The sequence below is a fragment of the Mastigoproctus giganteus genome, chromosome 10 (assembly GCF_048544385.1).
Source record: "Mastigoproctus giganteus isolate SK-2022 chromosome 10, ASM4854438v1, whole genome shotgun sequence".
Taxonomy (NCBI): domain Eukaryota; kingdom Metazoa; phylum Arthropoda; class Arachnida; order Uropygi; family Thelyphonidae; genus Mastigoproctus; species Mastigoproctus giganteus.
Genome location: NC_143584.1, coordinates 107260690 through 107281323, shown reverse-complemented (window position 1 = coordinate 107281323; position 20634 = coordinate 107260690). Strand labels below are relative to the sequence as shown.

At 36.0% G+C, this 20634-nt stretch overlaps 1 protein-coding gene across 2 annotated transcripts in view; it reads right to left on the bottom strand.

Annotated features, from left to right (window-relative positions):
- The window catches only part of Tti1 (Telo2 interacting protein 1), a 600292-nt gene that overhangs the window by 459185 nt on the left and 120473 nt on the right, over positions 1-20634 (bottom strand). For both annotated transcript variants that reach the window (XR_016547507.1, XM_090382195.1), the window contains exon 5: positions 17435-17541. Coding sequence is in view for 1 of the 2 variants with exons in the window: in XM_090382195.1 (XP_090238321.1) it covers positions 17435-17541 (107 nt within the window). In the remaining variant the exon portion in view is untranslated. The remainder of the gene's footprint in view (positions 1-17434; positions 17542-20634) is intronic.

Here is a 20634-nt window from a genome sequence, read left to right as displayed (position 1 = left end):
TAAAAGTTCTCTTAAAGCTTGTAGTGTTGTTGTTGTTGTTGTTGTTTGTTAGTTGTTGGCGCATCGGCTTCTATGGCCATGATGCACCTCCCAAAGTTTTGCATTTTCTACTGATCTCTTACAATTGCCATTCAAATAAATGCCCGATTAGAAATTATTCACAAAGTATTTAATGGAGAGAGGGAGTTTGATTGTATACATCGATTTACAGTGACTTTTTTTTTTTCTTTTTAAATCTGATTATAAAAGCCTATTAATTTTAGATAGTGGAAAACCCTCTTGTATATTATTTTCTTCACTTAAAATATTTTTCAGAGTAGGAGTCTTGAATTTAGTTATGGATTTAAAGGCTGTTTTTCTTTTGTTTGTATAGGTTGGACAGTCTAGTAACAAATGTTTAACTGTTTGTTGCACATGGCACTGATTACATTGAGGCGATTCTTCGGCTCTAAGTAGATAGGAATGAGTAAGATATGTATGTCCCATCTTTAACCTGACTAGGATTACTACTTCTTTTCGTATATCTCTTTCACCGGACTTCCACTTCTTTAAATCTGGTTTAATTTGATAGAGTTTATTATAAGTTTGCTCGCTCCATATTTTTTGCCATTGTTCCTTGCTGTTCATTTTGATGTTATGCCTGTAGTCTGTATATGGTACTTTGGTTGAAGAAAGGCCTGTTGCCGTTTTTGCTGCATGGTCAGCTTCTTTGTTCCCTTTAATTCCTGTATGTCCAGGGATCCAACAAAAGATTACGTTTTGTTTTCTTTTAAGGAGCTTGTCCAGAGTCGCTTGAATTTGTCTTAGAGTTGGATGGAGATTCTTTATGTCACACTGTATTGTTTGAATTACACTGAGGGAGTCTGTGAAGATCAGACTATGGGATAACTTTTGGTGCCATATTCAGTCTATTGCTAACTTCACTGCCTGTAGTTCAGCTGTAAAGATGCTACATTCTGTTGGGAGAACTTGGGTTATAGTAGTATCACAGAAAACTGCTGCCGCACCTACTTTTGTATCGGTTTTCGATCCGTCGGTATATATTTGTGTATAGTGTGGATATTTTTCTAGTTAGGCAGCATGTAGTAGTTGAAGGCTGTTTCCTGGAAGGGAATTTCTTCCCCAGTTAAGGAAATAGGCATCACAGAATGGTAATATTGTATCCCAAAGAGGTCTTAGTACGTTTTGCATGAGAGCTAGTTTGTTGAAATCAAGAGACCAAACTGGAAGTAGCTTCGTGATGTGTATGTTTGCTGTTGGAAGTACTCTGTACAAATGTTCCCATATTGGTGCATATAATGTTTTGTACACAGAATGATTTGGAACACACTTTATTTTAGCTGCATAAGATAGTAGGAGTTCTTGTCTTCGGAGATGGAGTGGAGGTTCATAGGCTTCAGCATAGAGAGACTTTGAACCAGAGAAGTACCAAACACTCCTAGGCTATACATAGTGCATTATGGTGTATAGGGTCTAACCATCTTAAGGCGCTGGGTCTTGCAGAGCTATATACTGGTGCCCCGTAATCGAGTCTGGATCTTATCAAGGTTCTATAAAGATGTAACAAAGTGTACCTGTCTGCTTCCCACGTTGTTGCAGATATAACTTTCAGAATATTCAATTTCTTTAGACAGTTTGTTCTAAGACATTTTATGAGATCTAAAAAGGTCAGTTTCTTATCAAGGGTTAGCCCAAGAAAATTTGTGCTGGATGTTATTGGGATTAGTTGTTCTCCAAGCTTTAGTTCTGGGTCTGGGCATAAGTTTCTTTTCCAACAAAAGTGTATTCCAACTGTCTTTTGTTTAGAGAGTTGAAAGCCATTGTTTTGGGTCCATGCTATTACTTTATTGATTGTTGTTTGCAGTTGGCACTCTACTGTTTGCATATTTTGCGAGTGACAAGAAAGGCTGAAATCGTCAACACAAAGTGCTGCATCTATGGTATTTGGCATTTGTTCAGCTATATTGAGTTGATTTTTATGACAAAAAGGATAGTACTGAGTACTGTTCCCTGTGGTACTCCTTCTTGTATAAAAACCTGTGATAGTGTGATTAATATCCTAACTTGGAAAGTTCGCTGTTGCAAAAAATTATGGATATATATTGGGAGATGTCCTCTCATCCCAAAGTTATAAATGTCTTTAAATATTCCATATCACCATGCTGTGTCGTATGCCTTTTCTATATCAAAAAATATCATTACTAGATGTTGCTTTCTTATGAAGGCGTTTCTTATGCTGTTTTCTGCTTTTATCATTAAGTCTAGAGTGCATCTGTTCTTTCTGAAACCACATTGAGCTGTGTTTAGTAAGTTATGGGTTTCTAAAAACCACATTAATCGGGCATTTACCATTTTTTCAAGTATTTTTTGAAGGGAACTAGTTAAGGCTATTGGGCGATAGTGGTTCGGATTTGTGGGATCTTTATTTGGTTTTGGAAAGGCTAAGACTATTGCATGACGCCACTGATTTGGAAAGGAATTTTATAGGTATATCCTGTTATACAACAAGAGTAACAATATCAATGATTTCTCATCTAACTGTTGTACCATCATGTATACTATTTCATCTGGACCCACTGCCTTGTCTCTGAAATGGCTTTATGAAGTTCTCTTCATAAAACCATTTCAGAGAAGGTTATAGGCTTTACTTTTACTGGAGAAATTTAATTTATATGTTTCTGTATTTGCTTTATGTTTTTGGAAAGCTGGTTCATAGGAGCTACTGCTTGATATTTTTTCAAATGTTCTACCAAGAGCATTGGCTATGTCTTCAGGCTTTGATATATCTTTTCCATTCCATTTTATAAAAGGAGGAGAAATTCTTTGGTATTTGTTGTTTATTTTATTTATTTTGTCCCAAACCTTCCTGCTGTCTGTTTTTCTAGTAATTGTAGATGCAATACGAATCCAAGATTATTTTTCACTGAGCTTAGTAATGCGTCTGACATTTGCCCTTGCTTTTTTGAAATGTATTAGGTTAGTTGTGGTAGGGGTATCTTGGGAAATTATTCCATGCCTTGTTTTTCTCTCGTTTTGCTACAGTACATTCATCGTTCCACCACAGCTTTGGATGTATGGGAAACTTTGAAGAGGTTTTTGGTATTGTTTGTTCTGCTGCATGGAGCAGTTTATCAGTTACATATTTCACTGCAGAGTCAATTGAAATCAGTTGTATTTGTTGTTCTTCTAATATTAATATGGCCAGCTGCTTATATCTTGCCCAATTAGCTTTATCTAATCTCCACTTTGGAGTTCGTTCCAGTTGACAAGGGGTCGGTTGTTGTTATTTGGTTTTTAGGAGCATTAGCAACTAAGGCCATATTGCTCCGGGATATGCGGTGGTCATTCCCTGACCTTTCCGCATCCTCCGTATTTGGTGGTGACGGGCTCGAACCCCGGTCTAATCAAGAAGCGTGTGCTATGCACTGCTGCTCCTTCCCACCTGGCTACGGAGGCCACAAGGGGTCGGTTTGTTTGAAGTAATCTTTACTGGAAAATGATCGCTACCTAGTGGATCATTGTGAACAGCCCACTCCAGTAGAGGGTATAATGATGGGGTGCATATAGAAAGGTCTATTGCTGTACTAGTTCCTGAGGATAGACATATATACATTGGTGTCCCATCATGTAAGAGTCTAAGTTTGAGCTTATCTAGTAGTTTTTCTATTATCTGATCTCTTTTATCTATGTTTTCATTTCCCCATAGAGGATGATGGCCATTCATATCTCCCATGATTAATAAAGGAGGTGGTAGTTGGATTATCAAGTCTTCTAGATCTGTATAGCTTATATCTTGGTTTTGGTAGCAGGTACATGGAGGCAATTGTTATATGATAGTTTACTGCAATTCATACTGCTATGACCTCTAGATTAGTCTGCAAGGGATGTTTGTTTGTTATTTGGTTTTTAGGAGCATTAGCAACTAAGGCCATATTGCTCCGGAATATGCGGTGGTCATTCCCTGACCTTTCCGTATCCTCCATATTTGGTGGTGATGGGCTCAAATCCCGGTTTAATCAAGAAGTATGTGCTACACACTGCTGCTCCTTCCCACCTGGCTACGGAGGCACCTGTCTGCAAGGGAACCTGTTGGGTAGGTATACTGGAGTTTACTAAGATTGCTACTCCTCCATGTGCTGTACTGTTGGTAATCCTGTCCTTTCTGTATATATTGTAATGTTTTAGTGTTATTTTATTCTGAGGTTTAAGATATGTTTCTTGCAAACATAGACTAATCGGATTGTACTGCGATAGGAGATCGCGGATATCTTCAAAATTGCTGCGGAATCCTCTACAGTTCCAATGTAAAAATGTATTCATTATCTGGTTTTGGTAGTATTTTCAGCTTGTTTTCTTGAGGTTGTTGGCTTAAGGTTCTCTGTTTTTTGTCTTCCTTTTTTAGGGAAGTATGGCTTTCCAGTATCCATCTCTTCTTCCTCTGCAAAAATTTCTAGTATTGTTTCTTCCATCTGATTCTTTTCTTCTACTTCCATGTTGTCCATTTTATTCCCATTTACTTCAGTGGTTCTATCTTGTTTTGTGGATTTGCTGGTTTCTCTAGTTGGTGGTATCATAATGGGTGTGTTTATTGCCTGTTCTGCTTTTTGTTTTGGTTTTGAGTCAATAAGCAGTGAGCGTGCCCAATCTGAAATGGACTTTTTTGCTGGCTGTATTGTTCTTTTAGCTTCTTGATATGTTACATTGTTTTCCACTTTATATTTCTGTATTCTCTTTTCTCTCTTCCACTTTTCACATTTTTTCGAGTAGGCATTATGTTCTTCTCTGCAGTTGGGACATCTTGAATTTTGTGCTGTACAGTCTTGTTAGGTATGTTCTCGTGACCTGCATTTTGCACAGATAGCGAAACTTCTGCATACTGTTTGAGAGTGTCCGTACTTCTGACACTTAAAACATTGGACAGGATTTGGAATGTATGGTTTCAGTGGGTAGTTTAGATATCCAGCTTTTACAGTTTTTGGAGTGTTGAAGGTCAGAATTATATTCCTCGTTGGGATAATTTCTCCGTCTCTTTTAGCATTAGTAGAGGTATATGATGCAAGAAAGCAAGCTTATGCAGCATCAGCCAAAAAAAAAAAAAAAAAAAAAAAAAAAACACTTCCACTTCACCCCTCCGTTCGAGAGCTTTCAAGAGTTTTTTGAATTCTGAAAGGTGACAAACTTCCAATCAGTTGTTCATTCTTAGAATGAATGAATAACTAGAAACAGTGGTGCAACTAGAGGGAGATCCTCTGTTCTGTCTCTTAGCTATAAATGAATCCATTTGGTCTAGTTTTCTGCTAGTTTGAGTAGCAGAAACATGATCTGTGCTTGCTATGTTTGCTGCTTTTGGCCCTTGGCTGGAGGACTTTTCCGCCAAGATTTCCGGCCCCGCCACGGAGAGGCAGGAGCAGTGCAGCTAGGAGGCCAAGAAGTTAGTGTTAGTTGGTTAGCGCTACTAAAAATATATGAAAAAGGAAAAGAAAGGCGAGTTTCCTTTCTGCATTCTGACTTGTAGTTTTCAAGTATGGAACTGTTTTTAAATGAAACTGTTGAGAGAAAGACAGAAACTTAAAAATAATCACTTATCAAGAGCACTCTAAGTCCTGAGCTGGATATCATCATTTTTTTTCCTGGTGATTCCCTTCTACTTCTCATTCTTGTTCTCTCTCTCTCTCTCTCTCTCTCTCTCTCTCTCTCTCTCTCACAGAATAATTCAGAATTTTTTTTTTTTTTTTTGGCTGGTGCAGCATAAGCCTCAGGCTTCCTTGGCGCCTGGGGCCAGCTTGTAGTGTTTTGGTGTACATTAATATAAAAGAGGCTAAGATGTCTTTTCCAGAAATTGTGATGGTATTTATATGTTCAAAGCTTGGCTGGTGTTACAAACTCTAAATTTTTAAATCTCATAAGGGGTGATATAATTTTAACTAAGAAGGTTTATAGGTTAGCAAAAGCGGATTTACTGAAAGAAACGATCGGCCGTAAGGGGTGGCCAGATTTGTAAAGTTTGGTAATGCCGAACATGGTTGGAAGAACGTTTCTACATATGCCAATTTGCTGTAGCACGTGTAGGCTAATTTCCTTAGCCTCCTTAAGATACTGTCAAGTTTATTCTTTAACCTGGAGCCATTGTACGCATTGTCAACTTTACAGGTATTGGTGTCGGAGAGAATGTGTTGCATTTTGTCTATGTACGTGCTTTTATCTAATATTGTGATAGTGTCTTCCTTATCAGCTTTTTGTACGATAATATTTTGGTTTTACCTTAGTTTACATATATTGGATAGTTGTTGTTTACTCATGTTTGGTTGTGACACCAGCTATGAATTAATAATAGCGTTAGAATCATGCACGAGGCATCTATTATAACTATTGGCTTCATTTATCAGTTCTTTATAGTTTCAACAATTTATATAGGACAACTAGGGGATGAGGTGGTGCATTTCTTCTTCCTCTGGGAAAATTTTACTTAACAGGTTTTAATAATCCCTACTCTATTTATTTTTAAATTCCATTTCTATGCAACTGAATTGAATTTCCACAATTCTGCTTTACACACCATACAACTTAGCGGATTATTTGAGGTGAGTACCATCAGTTAAGCTTTGCTATTATTATTTAGCTCATTTGATTAGCTCAAAATATAAAGTTCTTAAAAGGGAATGTGAATTGAGTTGTAGTGTCTTAATTTGCTTGTGAAAAATATTCCCTAAATGTCACTTGGACTAACTTCAGATTCTTTTTAATTATTTTCTTTAACAGTGTGTCCAAATTCAGTTCACTTTCTGATAAAAAAAAAAAAACCATGGAGATGCTAAAACTAAATGTGCATTTTTTTTTCAAGGTATATACACAAAACTAACTTTTTTATGTTACTGACTCCATTTGTTCACACACAGCAAAAAATATTGTATTGACACCTTGATGTAACAAATCAAATTCACTGATTTTTTAAAAGATATCTGCTAAGTAGACTGGTATTTATAGTCATAAAAACACATTCACATCTAATCAGGCCATATCTTGAGCCAGTTCTGGAGGCCTCATTTTAGGAAGTATGTACAGCTAGTGGAATAAGTAGAGAGAGAGAGAGAGAGAGAGAGAGAGAAGGACAACGAGATTAGTAAGGGGAACAAAGGGGTGCTCTTACCAAGAGAGGCTTAAGTTCTGCAAGTTGCAGCATCTGGAGACTAGACACCTGCGAGGTGATCTGATCGTGGTGTATAAGGCCTTGAATGGTTTGAGCAGGCTCAATGCTGATGGGATACTTCCGCTTGCTCAGATTAAGAATCTGAGGGGGGGGGGGTAGATTCAAACTGAGGAAAGACAGTTGTAGAACAGGTGTGTGTGTGTGTGTGTGTGTGTGTGTGTGTGTGTGTGTGTGTGTGTGTGTGTGTGGAAGTTTGCCTTTAGCCAGCAGGGGTTGATTGCTGGAACAGACTTCCATCTGTTGTTGTGGAAGTTGATAGCTTAAATAAATTTAAGGCTGAACTAGACAAACATTTGGAGTGACCGGATGGGTGAAATGGGAAGGTTTTTTTTTTTTTTTTTTTTTGCTGATGCTGTATAAGCTTGCTTTCTTGTATCATGTGTTAATGCTAATGCTAATTTCCAAAAAACTTCACAAACACATCTGAGTTTAAATAAGCACAGAAGAACTTTGCCATGTGACAGCCACAAGCTTTTGTACATGTGTGTTAAAATAGTAACATGCCGAATGGTAATTTCTTCACATAATAAAAGAAATGACCTATAAATGGAAGGACTTGCTTTAACAAAATTTATTATTTTAACAGCATCACCAAGTATTCCTTTTAAATGTTGAAACATTCACTTTGAAGCAAGAGTGTTCTTGTGAATATCACATTGAGTCCGTGAGGCTTTAGTAGATTTATTTTTAATAAAAATAAGAAATCCTGTATATTTTCCTGTCATTGATTTAGCTTGTTTGTTTGTTATTTGGTTTTTAGGAGCATTAGCAACTAAGGCCATATTGCTCTGGAATATGTGGTGGTCATTCCCTGACCTTTCCGCATCCTCTGTATTTGGTGGTGATGGGCTCGAACTCCGGTCTAATCAAGAAGCATGTGCTATGCACTGCTGCTCCTTCCCACCTGGCTACGGAGGCACCTATTGATTTAGCACCACCAGCATAAACACCACAACAGCAGCAGCAGCAATTTGTTTTCTTGCAAATAGGAACTAATAAAGCTAAAATTTTGTTCACCAGTTTAAATTCTGGTAAAGGATGACAGACAGTGCTCCACTGGAACATCATTCAAATAATACATAAATACAGGCAGCTAGATAAGAACCATGGACTAATTTAACAGTAAAGCAGGGAATGAACCTTTTTCACTCTGTCTAAACTGGTGAACTCAACATTTTCAGACATAATATATTTGTTGTGATATTGCATTATTAAAACAAAAATCAGACCTAGTTTTTCCTTAGCCTTGTTGCAAGCTATGATGAACAATAGTTTTTGTACATGGAGCCAGTGGCAGATTCCGGGTAGGGGCATCGGGGAACGTGCACCCCCTGTTGTTTTTCGGAGAATATTTACCAATTGTTTAAATTCCCTTAAGTTACAAAAAAAAAAAATTTTTTTTTCTTCATTGTTAACAGGATTTTATCTATTTTTGCATTGTGGCTCAGCTATTTTACTTATGTTTACTTCAAAGTCAGGGGCTCACATCTGGTGTGTACAGGCTTGGCACACCCAGGATCCTGAGATCATTCTTTTCTTTCTTGGTGATTCCCTTCTACTTCTCATTCTTGTTCTCTCTCTCTCTCTCTCTCTCACACACACACACACACACACACACACACACACACACACACACACACACACACACACAGGGTAATTCAGAATTTTTTTTTTTTGCTGGTGCAGCATAAGCCTCAGGCTTCCTTGCACCATGTAGCTAATAATAATTCAAAGTAATTTTACTTATGTTTATGTTTACTTCAAAGTAATTCAGACTTTAGCTGTGTGCTTGTGTCCACTAGTCACATTATGTTTGAGTGTCATATTTGTTGTGTTCTGTGCATTATTTTGTGCCTTGTTTGTGCACAAACAAGGACAAAATGGTGCCCCCACCGTGTCAGTTTTTTCTGGATCGGCCACTGCATGGAGCAAATAAATTTTTCTATGTGGGCTTCATTAGCTTTTCACTAAGATACCTCAAGCAGGATTACACTATCTAAACTGTAGACCAGTAATTCTCAAACTGTGTTCCATGGGATGGAACAAAGTGTTCTGTCACTTCTTTCTTAGTAGATTTTTAATTTTAATATAGACTGTTTATTATTTTAACTGTTAAAATTGTAAGACTTTGCATTTTGCAGCATTAAAACGTAGCTGCCACTTCTCTGACTATGTCTGAAGGCTGTTCAAGATATCCTGAAGGAGCACTGCTTGACACTGATCATTAACGACTCTGCCAATCTTTACGTCATCTGCAAATTTGAACATCACGCTTTCAATCCCTTTGTCGATGCCATTTATGAAAATGAGAAACAACAGTAGTCCAAGAACCAATTCTTGAGGGACCCCACTTCTGACGTTACACCAATCTGAAGAATATCCATTGATCATAACCATCTGCCTTCTGCAACTCAGCAATCCATCTTAGAACCTTACCAACTCAACCTGCTCAAGCTAATACAGTAACCTCTCATGAGGGACACAGTCAAATACTTTGCTAAAATCGGCAAATAAACTAGGTCAAAATCGTTCCCTAAATCCAGCTCATGAGTAACTGTATCCAAATAGCTAACTAAGTTAGTCAAACACGATTTTCCCTTAACGTTATGTCTAAATGTCCCTGAATTACATTCTTAATCATTGCTTCTAAGATTTTTCCTACCACCGAAGTCAGACTAACTAGGCTGTAATAACCAACTTCATTCTTAGAACCACTTTTATGTATTGGCAATACACTGAGATGCCCTCATAATTAACCTCAACAGTTCAATACATTTCCTCGCACCTCTCCTTTAAAACTACAGGGTATATGCCATCAACTGTAGGTGCCTTACTTGCCTTTATACTCAAAAGTTTTTCTAATAAACTACCATCTGTAATTACAGTGTCACTAATTTCATATGGCTCAGTCTCACTCGCACAGCATCTTCTCAGCATGAGTCTTTCATCAGTAAAGACCAATACAAAGTACCTATTCAACATGTCAAAATGTTACCTCTATATGATAAAAGTTACCTCTCACTTGGTTTTATATAATCAGAATCTGAAGATTGTCCGAGGCTCTTTGTGTTGTATTTAAAAAAAAAAAAAAGCTGCAAACAGCTCTCTTGCCCCAGCCAAAATGAAGAGACATTTTAAAATTAATTGTGCCGATTTGATTGGCAAGGATGTGTGACTTTCTCTGCTGCTAAAAGACATCAGGTAAAAAAAATGTAAGATATATGAAAATGGTAAAGTCGTTGAATTACACATTGTTAGAAGAAATATGTTTAGTAAGCAAAAGAATATCAGTGTCAGGTGAAGCTCATACTAATGTTTGTTTGTTATTTGGTTTTTAGGAGCATTAGCAACTAAGGCCATATTGCTCCAGGGATATGCAGCGGTCATTCCCTGACCTTTCCGCATCCTCCGTATTTGGTGGTCACGGGCTTGAACCTCTGTCTAATCAAGAAGCGTGTGCTACGCACTGCTGCTCCTACCCACCTGGCTACGGAGGCGCCTCACACTAATGTGGAAAGTCTTATAAAACCATATTGTTGATGTTGTTAGTACAGTTGTGAATGAAGCATCTGTAAAACAAATTGAGTGTTTCTTTATCCAACAGCTCAGTAACTTGGCATATTCATGCTATGGCAGATGATATTAAATCAGTTTTATTTGTTCGATTAAGGTGCGATTTCTTTTGCCTTCAGCTCAATGATCATTGATGTTGCAGGGCTTGAGTGATTTTAGTGTTGTACGCTATTCGCATGATGATGAAGTTAACAAGGATTTTCTCTTATGTAAGGTGTTGTCCAGCTTTGCAACTGACAAAGAAATTTACCAAATTTTGGATGTCTTTAAGGATAATGAAATCTCTTGGGACAAATGTTTGTTTGTTTGGTTTTTTTTTTTTTTTAGGAGCATTAGCAACTAAGGCCATATTGCTCCGGGATATGCGGTGGTCATTCCCTGACCTTTCCACATCCTCCGTATTTGGTGGTGACAGGCTCGAACCCCGGTCTAATCAAGAAGCGTGTGCTACGCACTGTTGCTCCTTCCCACCTGGCTACGGAGGCGCCCAGGGAGGGGGGGGGACAAATGTAAAGATGTATGTACTGACAGAGCACAAAGTATGACTGATGTGGTGAAGGATGTCATAGCATGGATAAAACAACAAAATCCTGGTTGTTCTCGCTTACACTGTGTAATTAACAACCAGCAAATTGTGACCAAAAGAATGCCTCAAACACAGAGTGATATACTGGATGAAATTGTTAAGGTAATCAATTTTATAAAAGTGCAACACTACTTTTAGACTTGCAATCATTTGTGAAGATATGAGAAGTCTCCATACTTCCTTACTTTTGCTTACTCCAATACAACGGTTGAACACAGGCAAAGTGCTCATCAGGATGTTTGAATTAAGAAATGAAATTGTAGTTGTTATTTTTTTTTTAAACAAATATAGTTAATTTATCTGATAGACTTCATGATGTTCTCTGGCTGCAACATTTAACCTACTTGGCAGATATATTTACAAAAATGAATGAATTAAACTTATGCCTTCAAGGCAAAGACACTACTGTTTTTTCTTTAGATGCTACAAAATATCAGGTGTGAAAAGGAAACTTGAGTTCTGGTGTTCCCTCATAAAGAAAGGTGAATATACTTGCTTTCCCACCCTGGACAACTTATTATCGGAGAACAACTTCAAATTAAATGCTGCAGTGAAAGATGACATAACAATCCACTTGCAAGGATTCCAAAACTTTTGATTGGAATCACATTCCATTCAACAACAAAACCCCATATTTAAAATGTAAAAAGATGGGGCAGTATATTGACCTAAGATCTGATGGTGATTTAAAGTTGGAATTTCCTAATATTTATCTGATTAAGTTCTGATAAAAGTACTGTGATCTTACCCAGAAATTGCTCAACGAGCTCAACTAAAAGTCCTATCCTTTGCTACCATCTATCTCTGTGAAACAGGAGTTCTAGATATGGTTCGACAAAAACTAAATACTGAAAGAGATTTAACGTAGAGCCCAAAATGTATATTCAATTATTCAACATAACACTGGATATAAAATGACTTTGTTCAAACCAACAAGCTCATCCATCACATTAACTTAATGATCTTTATATAATATGTTATGTGATATGTACATATTAAAAAATAATTATATATTTAATGATTAGCATTTTTTCTCAGATTGCACTGGTTTGTATTAATAAACACATATACTGTTTGTTGCATATATATACTTGCATTTTTTTGGTTCTCTGGTGTTCCCCAGATAAAATCATGATATCAAAGTGTTCCACAACTTGGAAAAGTTGGATAAATACTGCTGTAGCCTGATAAAGAATCAAGACTATTTTTTAATTCTGTCAACTTGAAAAAAAAAATCATTTTTTTTTTAATGATCAGAATGTTTTGTTTTTATTTCAGGAAAACTTTTGTCCTCTATGGACTAAATTAATCCCAATAATGAAATTAATAATTTCATTGAAGTCAAATAATTATTGATTAATTTTCATTTTCTTCTTGTAAAGTGCCATCATTTATAACAGTCTATAATGAAAGGACGATAATGTGATTTTCTTACCTATGTTTCCCCGAACATCAAGTTTCATCCTGAAATATAACTATGCTTTTTAACATACTCTGTAATCACCCCCCCCCCCCCACTTTTTTTTTTTAAAAAGCTAGCACATATGAAGGAAAATGTGCAAAATTTATTTTTTGCACCTTCTTGTTGCCATTTATAACAAAAAATAGTGGCGGGGCACCTGACATGTTCTTTTTTTTTTCTTTTATTCTGCTTGAATAATGTCAATATTTAATCTATTTTTAATGGATCGCAATGTTTATTCCATGTAACTTTTTTTAAGTTTTAAAAACAAGCTGTGCATTTTATGCCTTTCATTTTAAAAAAAAAATTAATTTTGCTGAATATTACAAAAAAACAGTTTACATATAAAATAGAAGCATCAGTCAACTTAGTCTGTTTCATTTTCCAATTCAAAAACCATCATATACTTGAAATTTCAAATATACACACACATTTTTCTTCTTATTATGTATATAAATATTATTAAAAAATTTTAAAATCATTATATATATTCAATACATTAATTCCCTTTTCAAGTTTATTTTAAATTTGGTGCCCTTTAAATGCATGCAAAATTTGAAATACGCTATGTTGCTTCCCACAGAGTAGCTTCCATTTTGAGAGAAGGTCATGTTTTGTGTTATCTTTACTCTGCGAAAACAATAAATCTTTCAAAAACAACTTGGATAAGAGGGTAGACGTTTACGGAACTAGTTGGAGAGGGAAAACAAGAAACCTAAAACTTTAAACAAACAGAGCATCAGTATTTGAACAGTACCATGCCACTCTTCATGCAAAAACTAAATTGTTGGAAAAACATGACAAGGCATCTGACAGGTGCCCCACCACTGTTTTTCCAACAATTTCTGCCCACAATTTCCATATAAAAACAATAAGAAAATCACTTCAGAAACTACTGCTGCAAAAGTTTCACTATATTTAGGAAGGTATAAAAACTTTCATATTTTTAAACATTGATGAACGGTTAACATAGTAATGTTATTTTCAAGGGTCACCTATCAGGTACATCACCACCACTGCTGGTTAAGTAGGAAAAGCATTCCCATTTAGGAATGCTTTCCTACTTAACTGTGATATAATGTGTAATATTATAGGAAAACTATGAAAAGTTTTACTATAATATTACTTGTAATATTATAATAAAAATATGATATACTGTGTAATATTATAGTAAAAAATTCATAAACAAGCTAGTTTTTCAATTATAAAATTGCTTACTACAACAAAAAATTTTATTTTAAAAAAATACTGAATATATAGTTAATAGTGCATGTAGTAATTCTTTAAATGAATTATTTCTTCAATTTGTTAAATACATTACTTCTTTATTTCTTTAAATGCATCTTTAAAAATATATACCTACCACAAAACAAATTTAAGAAAGACAACTTACTACAGTCACAACCTGAAACAACAGAAAAAAATTGATAAATAATAAATTAACTAATAAAAATAGCAATTTTTTTTCTATTTTACAAACAAATCAGCAATTGTCAACTTCTCTAACCAAGTAATGATAAGTTTCCCTTGCAATAAATTTCCCCTAATTTCAGAAACTTTTACCCACTGTTTGTCTGTTTCCCAGAGAACACTGTGAGAAGACAGTTTGGACTGTTCTAAATTATTTTGAATTTTTTTCAAATGCTTTAATGCAGTCTAGATATGACATTAACTTTTTAACTTTTACTACTTTTTTCATTTCCAGTATGAATGAAAGTGTATATATTAAGATGGTTGTGATTAAAAGCTGCATTGAAATGGGAATAAACAATTCACATGCATCCATCATTTTAAAGATGGTCAGCAGAGCTTCAAGCTCATTCTTCAGACAGGTTTGCTGCTTCTCTGCTTCTGCAATCACAAAAACATGATCAGTTTATCATTATCTGGTTTCACTTCAGCTAATTCAGAACTGGGTAGAAAGCCAAAATCATCATGTTTTAAAAATATCATCCAAGCAGCAACATACCAATTACATATTTCAAGTATTTTTCTTTCATTTTAATGTAACACCAAATTTGGATTGCATGCAACCATACCTGTGAGAGTGCATGAAAAAGTTTGGATGATACTATCTTCATTTCATGAAAACTTTTTCGACTACAGAGCTCATTTAATTCCTAGCTTTACCAATGACAATATTTTTTCCCAATGAAAATATTTTATTTTACTGTTTTCACTAATAAAAATATTCCTACACACAAAATTATTCCTAGTCCACCCTCAAAATTTGTCCTTCCGAGTTTCAAATCATGCACATTTAAAAATGAAACTATTAAAAATCTGTTTATCTATAAATCTCCAAAAATGCAAGAGAAAAAGTCTCAACAACTGCCTCTCAAAATTAGAATGTTGAGTTAGCTCGTATATTTTTTGCTATACAACTCATGCATAGTACACATAATGAGTAGAAAGTACATCTTCTTGCAGATCCCAGTATAAGGAACACTGCTCTCTGCACTTCTGACCAATTAGATTTGCAGACATGTAGTAACAATTTTAACTAGTTTTACAACATCAATGAAAAGTTACACAATTTCTTTTAAAAAAATTTAAGTTATTTTTCTTCTATTGTGTAGTAAAGAAATTACAAGTGGAAAGTAACTGCCATTAAAAAATTACATTTAAAAAACCTGAATAAAAAAAAAATGTGCAGAGTAATAAAACCTCTCAACCTCTTATCCACATGTACAATTTTGAACCAAAAAAAAAATTTCAATTTACTAGCCTGTAATTCACATTGTTGATCAATAATGTGAATGGGCCAGATGCTGAACCTGGGGATTCAGCACCTGGCCCCACTAACAACATTAGTCTAAGAAGAGCGGTGCCCATTGATAATCACTGTCTTCTCCCACTCAACATCCCTTAATCCATAGCAGTAACTTGGCCTTAATGCCACACTGCTTCAGTTTGTACAGCAGTATCAAGAGCTTTCCTAAAATCCAAGTATACGATATCAACATTATTTTTTCATCCGGTTCCTTGGTCACTGCATCATAGTATTTAATCAGATTGGTCAGAACAAGACCATCCCTTAAAAAATCCAGGCTGTAACTGCAGTCCTGTGTAGATAATCCTGCATTACTTCTTTAACCACTTACTCCATTTTTTTTTTTACTGAATGTGATTCAACCCTTTCCTTCTACTGTTTTAACAGATCTGTAATTACTCGTGTCATCTTTTGATTCCCCTTTGTAAATTAGGAATACAATCACACATCTCCAGCCCGTAGGGATCTCCACTGAATCCAAGGATGCTCTCATAATTATGGCTAAGGGTTTGCTTACCTCCTCTGCTCTCTCTTAACATAATTGGATAGATTTTAACCACCCCAGAAACCTTTTACATGTTTAATTTCAATTTCTTTTCCACTTTCCTTTCAGTTATCACAAAACCATTTAGCTCTCCATTAAAGTTAGAACATGGGCAAGGTCATCAACAGTTAACTCACTGGCATCCAGTGGCCCAATGTGATTCAACCCTTTCCTTCTACTGTTAATATAAGGAGAGAAGTCTTTGCTGCTATTCTTTGCCAGAGATTTCTCATATGGCTTAGCTTGCCTAAACTCCTTTGTGACTTAATTACAGACTAATTCATATCATCTACAGTATATTCCTTCTACAAAGTAAAGATAGATTTCGCTATAAGCAGGTTGATGCACTTAGATTTTCAATATTCTCCAAAATAATAACTGCAGTGCATTTTACAAATGTATTACAGTAAAAATGCTGAAACAATATTTTTGTAAGTCAAATAAAAAACTTAAGACAGGTAATGTTTATTCAAGTACTATATTGTAATATACTATTATTATTATAGCATAGAGAATTAAATAAATATTTAGCATTATGCAAGAAAGCAAGCTTATACAGCATCAGCCAAAAAAAAAAAAAAAAAAAGAAAAAGAAATCTTCTAATTTCACCCATCCATTCACTCCAAATGTCTGTCTAATTCTGCCTTGAATCTATTTAAGCTATCAACTTCTACGACAGATGGAAGCTTGTACCAGCAATCAACCACACGCTGGCTAAAGGCAAACTTCCGCACATCTATCCTACAACTGTCTTTCCTCAATTTGAATTTATACCCTCTCAGGTGATTATTCTGAGCAAGAGGAAGAATCCCATCAGCATTGAGCATGCTCAAACCATGTGTGCCTAGTCTCCAGACACTAAGTTGAACAACTTAAGCCTTTCTTCGTAAGAGCAACCCTTTGTTCCATTCACTAATCTTATTGCCCTTCTCTACACTCACTCCAACAGCTCTACATCCTTCCTAAAATGAAGCCTCCAGACCTGTATACAGTACTCAAGGTGTGGCCTGACCATTGTCTTATACAAGGGGATAATCACCTCCTTATCCCTTAGAAAAATTCCTGTATAACATTGACAAGACACCATGAGCTACTCTTGCAGCCTGTCTGCACTGCTATATGCTAGTATATACAGTATTTCAAATTATAAATTACCCTATAGTTATTATCTATCATCAAAAAAAAAAAAAAAAAAAGAAAAAAAATTTAAATAATCATTATCACAAAATACTGTTATCTAAAAAAATTTATTTAAGGCTCAGTGAATTTATGATTGATTCATACATACCATTCCTTGTTTAGGATCACCACTGATGATTCTTTCTAGAGTAAGTGAAATACCAGGTAAAAATGTTGCAAATCTCTGAGCAATGAATGGCTGGATGTGTGATGTTCCTAAAATTCATAATGAACATTAAGTTAATGTTCAACAAAACAAAAAAGCAGTTTTTTTTTTTTTTTTTAAGAGAGAGAGAGAGAGAGAGAGAGAGAATGAGAAACATCAAAAAAGAGCATGGAAAAGGAAAAGTACAGTAAATACTGCAATAGTAATAGTAAATATAAAATTATTTCTCCTTCCAAAATATTCTGTACTGTACAAGGCATATTTTGGAAGATGAAAGCAACACATTTCACACAACTGTTTCACTGAAGTCCCAATGTCAAGCATCGTCAATAATACAACCTTTTCTACAACAGGTAGGACTTGAATTGTATACTTTATGAAAAAGGCACAATCTCTTCATCTAGCACCACAACCTTTTCGGTGGCCTATGGTAAATACAAATAAACAAAAATTGCCACGTTGATGTTGTTTAACATGGCAGTACCAGCAGATAATCAGACAGGTGACCCTCAAAAATATTTCCACATTCAGCTTTTACTGCAATAGATACTGATGTGATTTTTTTTATATATATTTCATATGAAAATTGCACGTGAAAACCTGTTGGATGACCTGCAATTATCTTTGCAATTATATAGCTTTTTGTTTGATGCACAGTGCGATTATTATTATTAGTAGTGGCTTATGATGCAAGAAAGCAAGCTTATAAAGCATCAGAAAAAAAAAAATATATGCTCACACATCACATGGTCCATCCGCTCCAATAGTATGTTCTTCCTTGAATTTATTCACTCTGCCCATTTCCACAACACCATATGAAAGTTTGGTCCAACGATCAACTGCATGCTAGCTGAAGACAAACCTCCACACATCTATCCTGCAACCATCCTTCCTCAATTTAAATTTATGTCCCAAAATGTGTGTAGTCTGAGCAAGAGCAGAATGCAATCAGCAGTGAGCTTGCTCAATCCATTCAAAGTCTTAAACACCTCAATCAGATTAACTCAGAGGAGCCTAGTCTCTAGAGGCAACAATTTACAGAACTGAAACCGGTCTTGGCAAGACCACACTTTCATCCCTTCACCACTCTCACTGCACTTCTCTGCACCTGTTCTAGCAGATCTACATCCTTTCTAAAAACAAAGCCTCCAGACCTGTATGCAGTACTTAAGATGCAGTCTAACCATTGCCTTATACAAAGGGATAATCACCTCCTTATCCCTGCTATCAAAGTTCCTGTACATCATTGACAAACCCCATTAGCTGACCTGGAAACCTGTCTGCAATGCACAGAAAACTTTATATCTGACATAATTACCCCTTCATATGACATAATTTCCACTACCTGTGTAGTACCACAAAGTTGATATGTTAATCTGTGATTACTGCTACTCATATTCTGTACCTTGTATTTATCAATGTTAAATATCAACTGCCATTTTTACTTGTTGCAGTAGCTTACACTGATTGCTGCCATTAACACACTGCCAACCATTGTATCATCTGAAAATTTAGGGATTAAGCCTCATATGCCTTCATCAATATCATTAATAAATACAGAAAACAATAAAGGGCCCACCACTGAACCTAGGGAACTCCACTAATAACATTAGTTCATGAAGAGCAGTGTCCATTAATGACCACCCTCTGTCTTCTCCAACTCAGGAAGATGGTTGCAGTTTATACAGCAGTCTTTTACGTGCAACAAAAACTTTCCTGAAATCCAAGTAAATTTGCATCCAGTACCTTTGTTACTGCATCATAATATACAAATTGGTGCGATAACCTCTATAGTTCCATTGTAAGAGAATATGCATTACAAAGGATCCCTCAGTTTGTTTCCAAGGGGCTGTGGATTTGTCGTTCATTTCTATGTTGTCCCCTTTTAGGGAAGTAATGTTTTCTAGTATAGTATCGATTTCCTCATCAGTAAATAGCTCTAAAATGTGGTTCTCTTCACATGATTTGTCAACAATGTCTATGTTGTTTGATTGGTATCAGATGCTATGGCTATGTTCAGCTGGGGAGCAGCAGCTGGTTTAATGGTTATCGGTGTATTTACTGCTTTTCTTGGTTTACATGGTATAGTGAACAATACTGACCTAGCTCAGTTAACTAGGGATTTACTGGGTGGGATAGTTACTTCCATTTGAGTGGCAATTGATACATTTTTCATGGTTGCCTGGGCATAAGTTTGCTGGTCTGTGGTTCAGACTGGTGGGGATTTTTTGGCTTCCTCGTAAGTTAGGTTACGTTCAGTTTTATATCGTTGTATCTTTTTCACCTGATTCCAGAGGGGACATGTCTTGTCTACAGTTCAGATATTTGGGTGTTGCACCTGTGCAGTGAACTTGGCTGTGCTCTGGAGATCCATATGTGATGCAGGCAGCTACTCCCCTACGAACCACTTGCAAATGACCAATCTTTTAGCACTTGTAGCAACATAACAGGTTTGGGATATATGAGGGGGTATCAAAAAGTTCGTACCCTTACCTAGAAATAATAGCCCTAGAAAGGTGAAACTTCACAGAAACTTTAATCCTTTTCTATCTACTCTGCACGTACAATAACACATTTCTCCCATCTATGGATCAGTTGGTTTAATGCCTCGATCATAGAAGTCCGCACTTTTTGCCTGAAACCACAATTCCTCTTCATTGATGACTTCCTGAGACGAATCAAATGGCTATCTACGCAATGGTTTCTTCATTTCTAGAAACAAGAAAAAGTCTGATGGTGCTAGATCAGGCGAATAGGGTGGGTGCTGCAGTAGTTTGAATCTGAAACTGGCCAACAAAATTGGTGGCGGCAACGGCCATGTGAGCTGGTGCATTATCTTACAGAAGACGGACACCTTTGGTTAACATTCCACACCTTTTCACCTTCAAAGCATCACGTAACGTTTTCAAAAGGTTTCTGTAGTATTCTCAGGTAAGCATGGAACCACGAGGTAAGTAATCTGTCAGGATAACCCCTTTTCTGTCCCAAAACACAGACATTACCTTCTTTGCAGATGAAGTGGTCTTTGACTTTTTGGGAGGCAGAAAGGAGGTGTGCTTCCACTGCTTTGACACTTCTTTAGTCTCCAGATCATACTGGTACACCTAGCATTCATCATTTGTCACCAACCGATCAAAAAAATT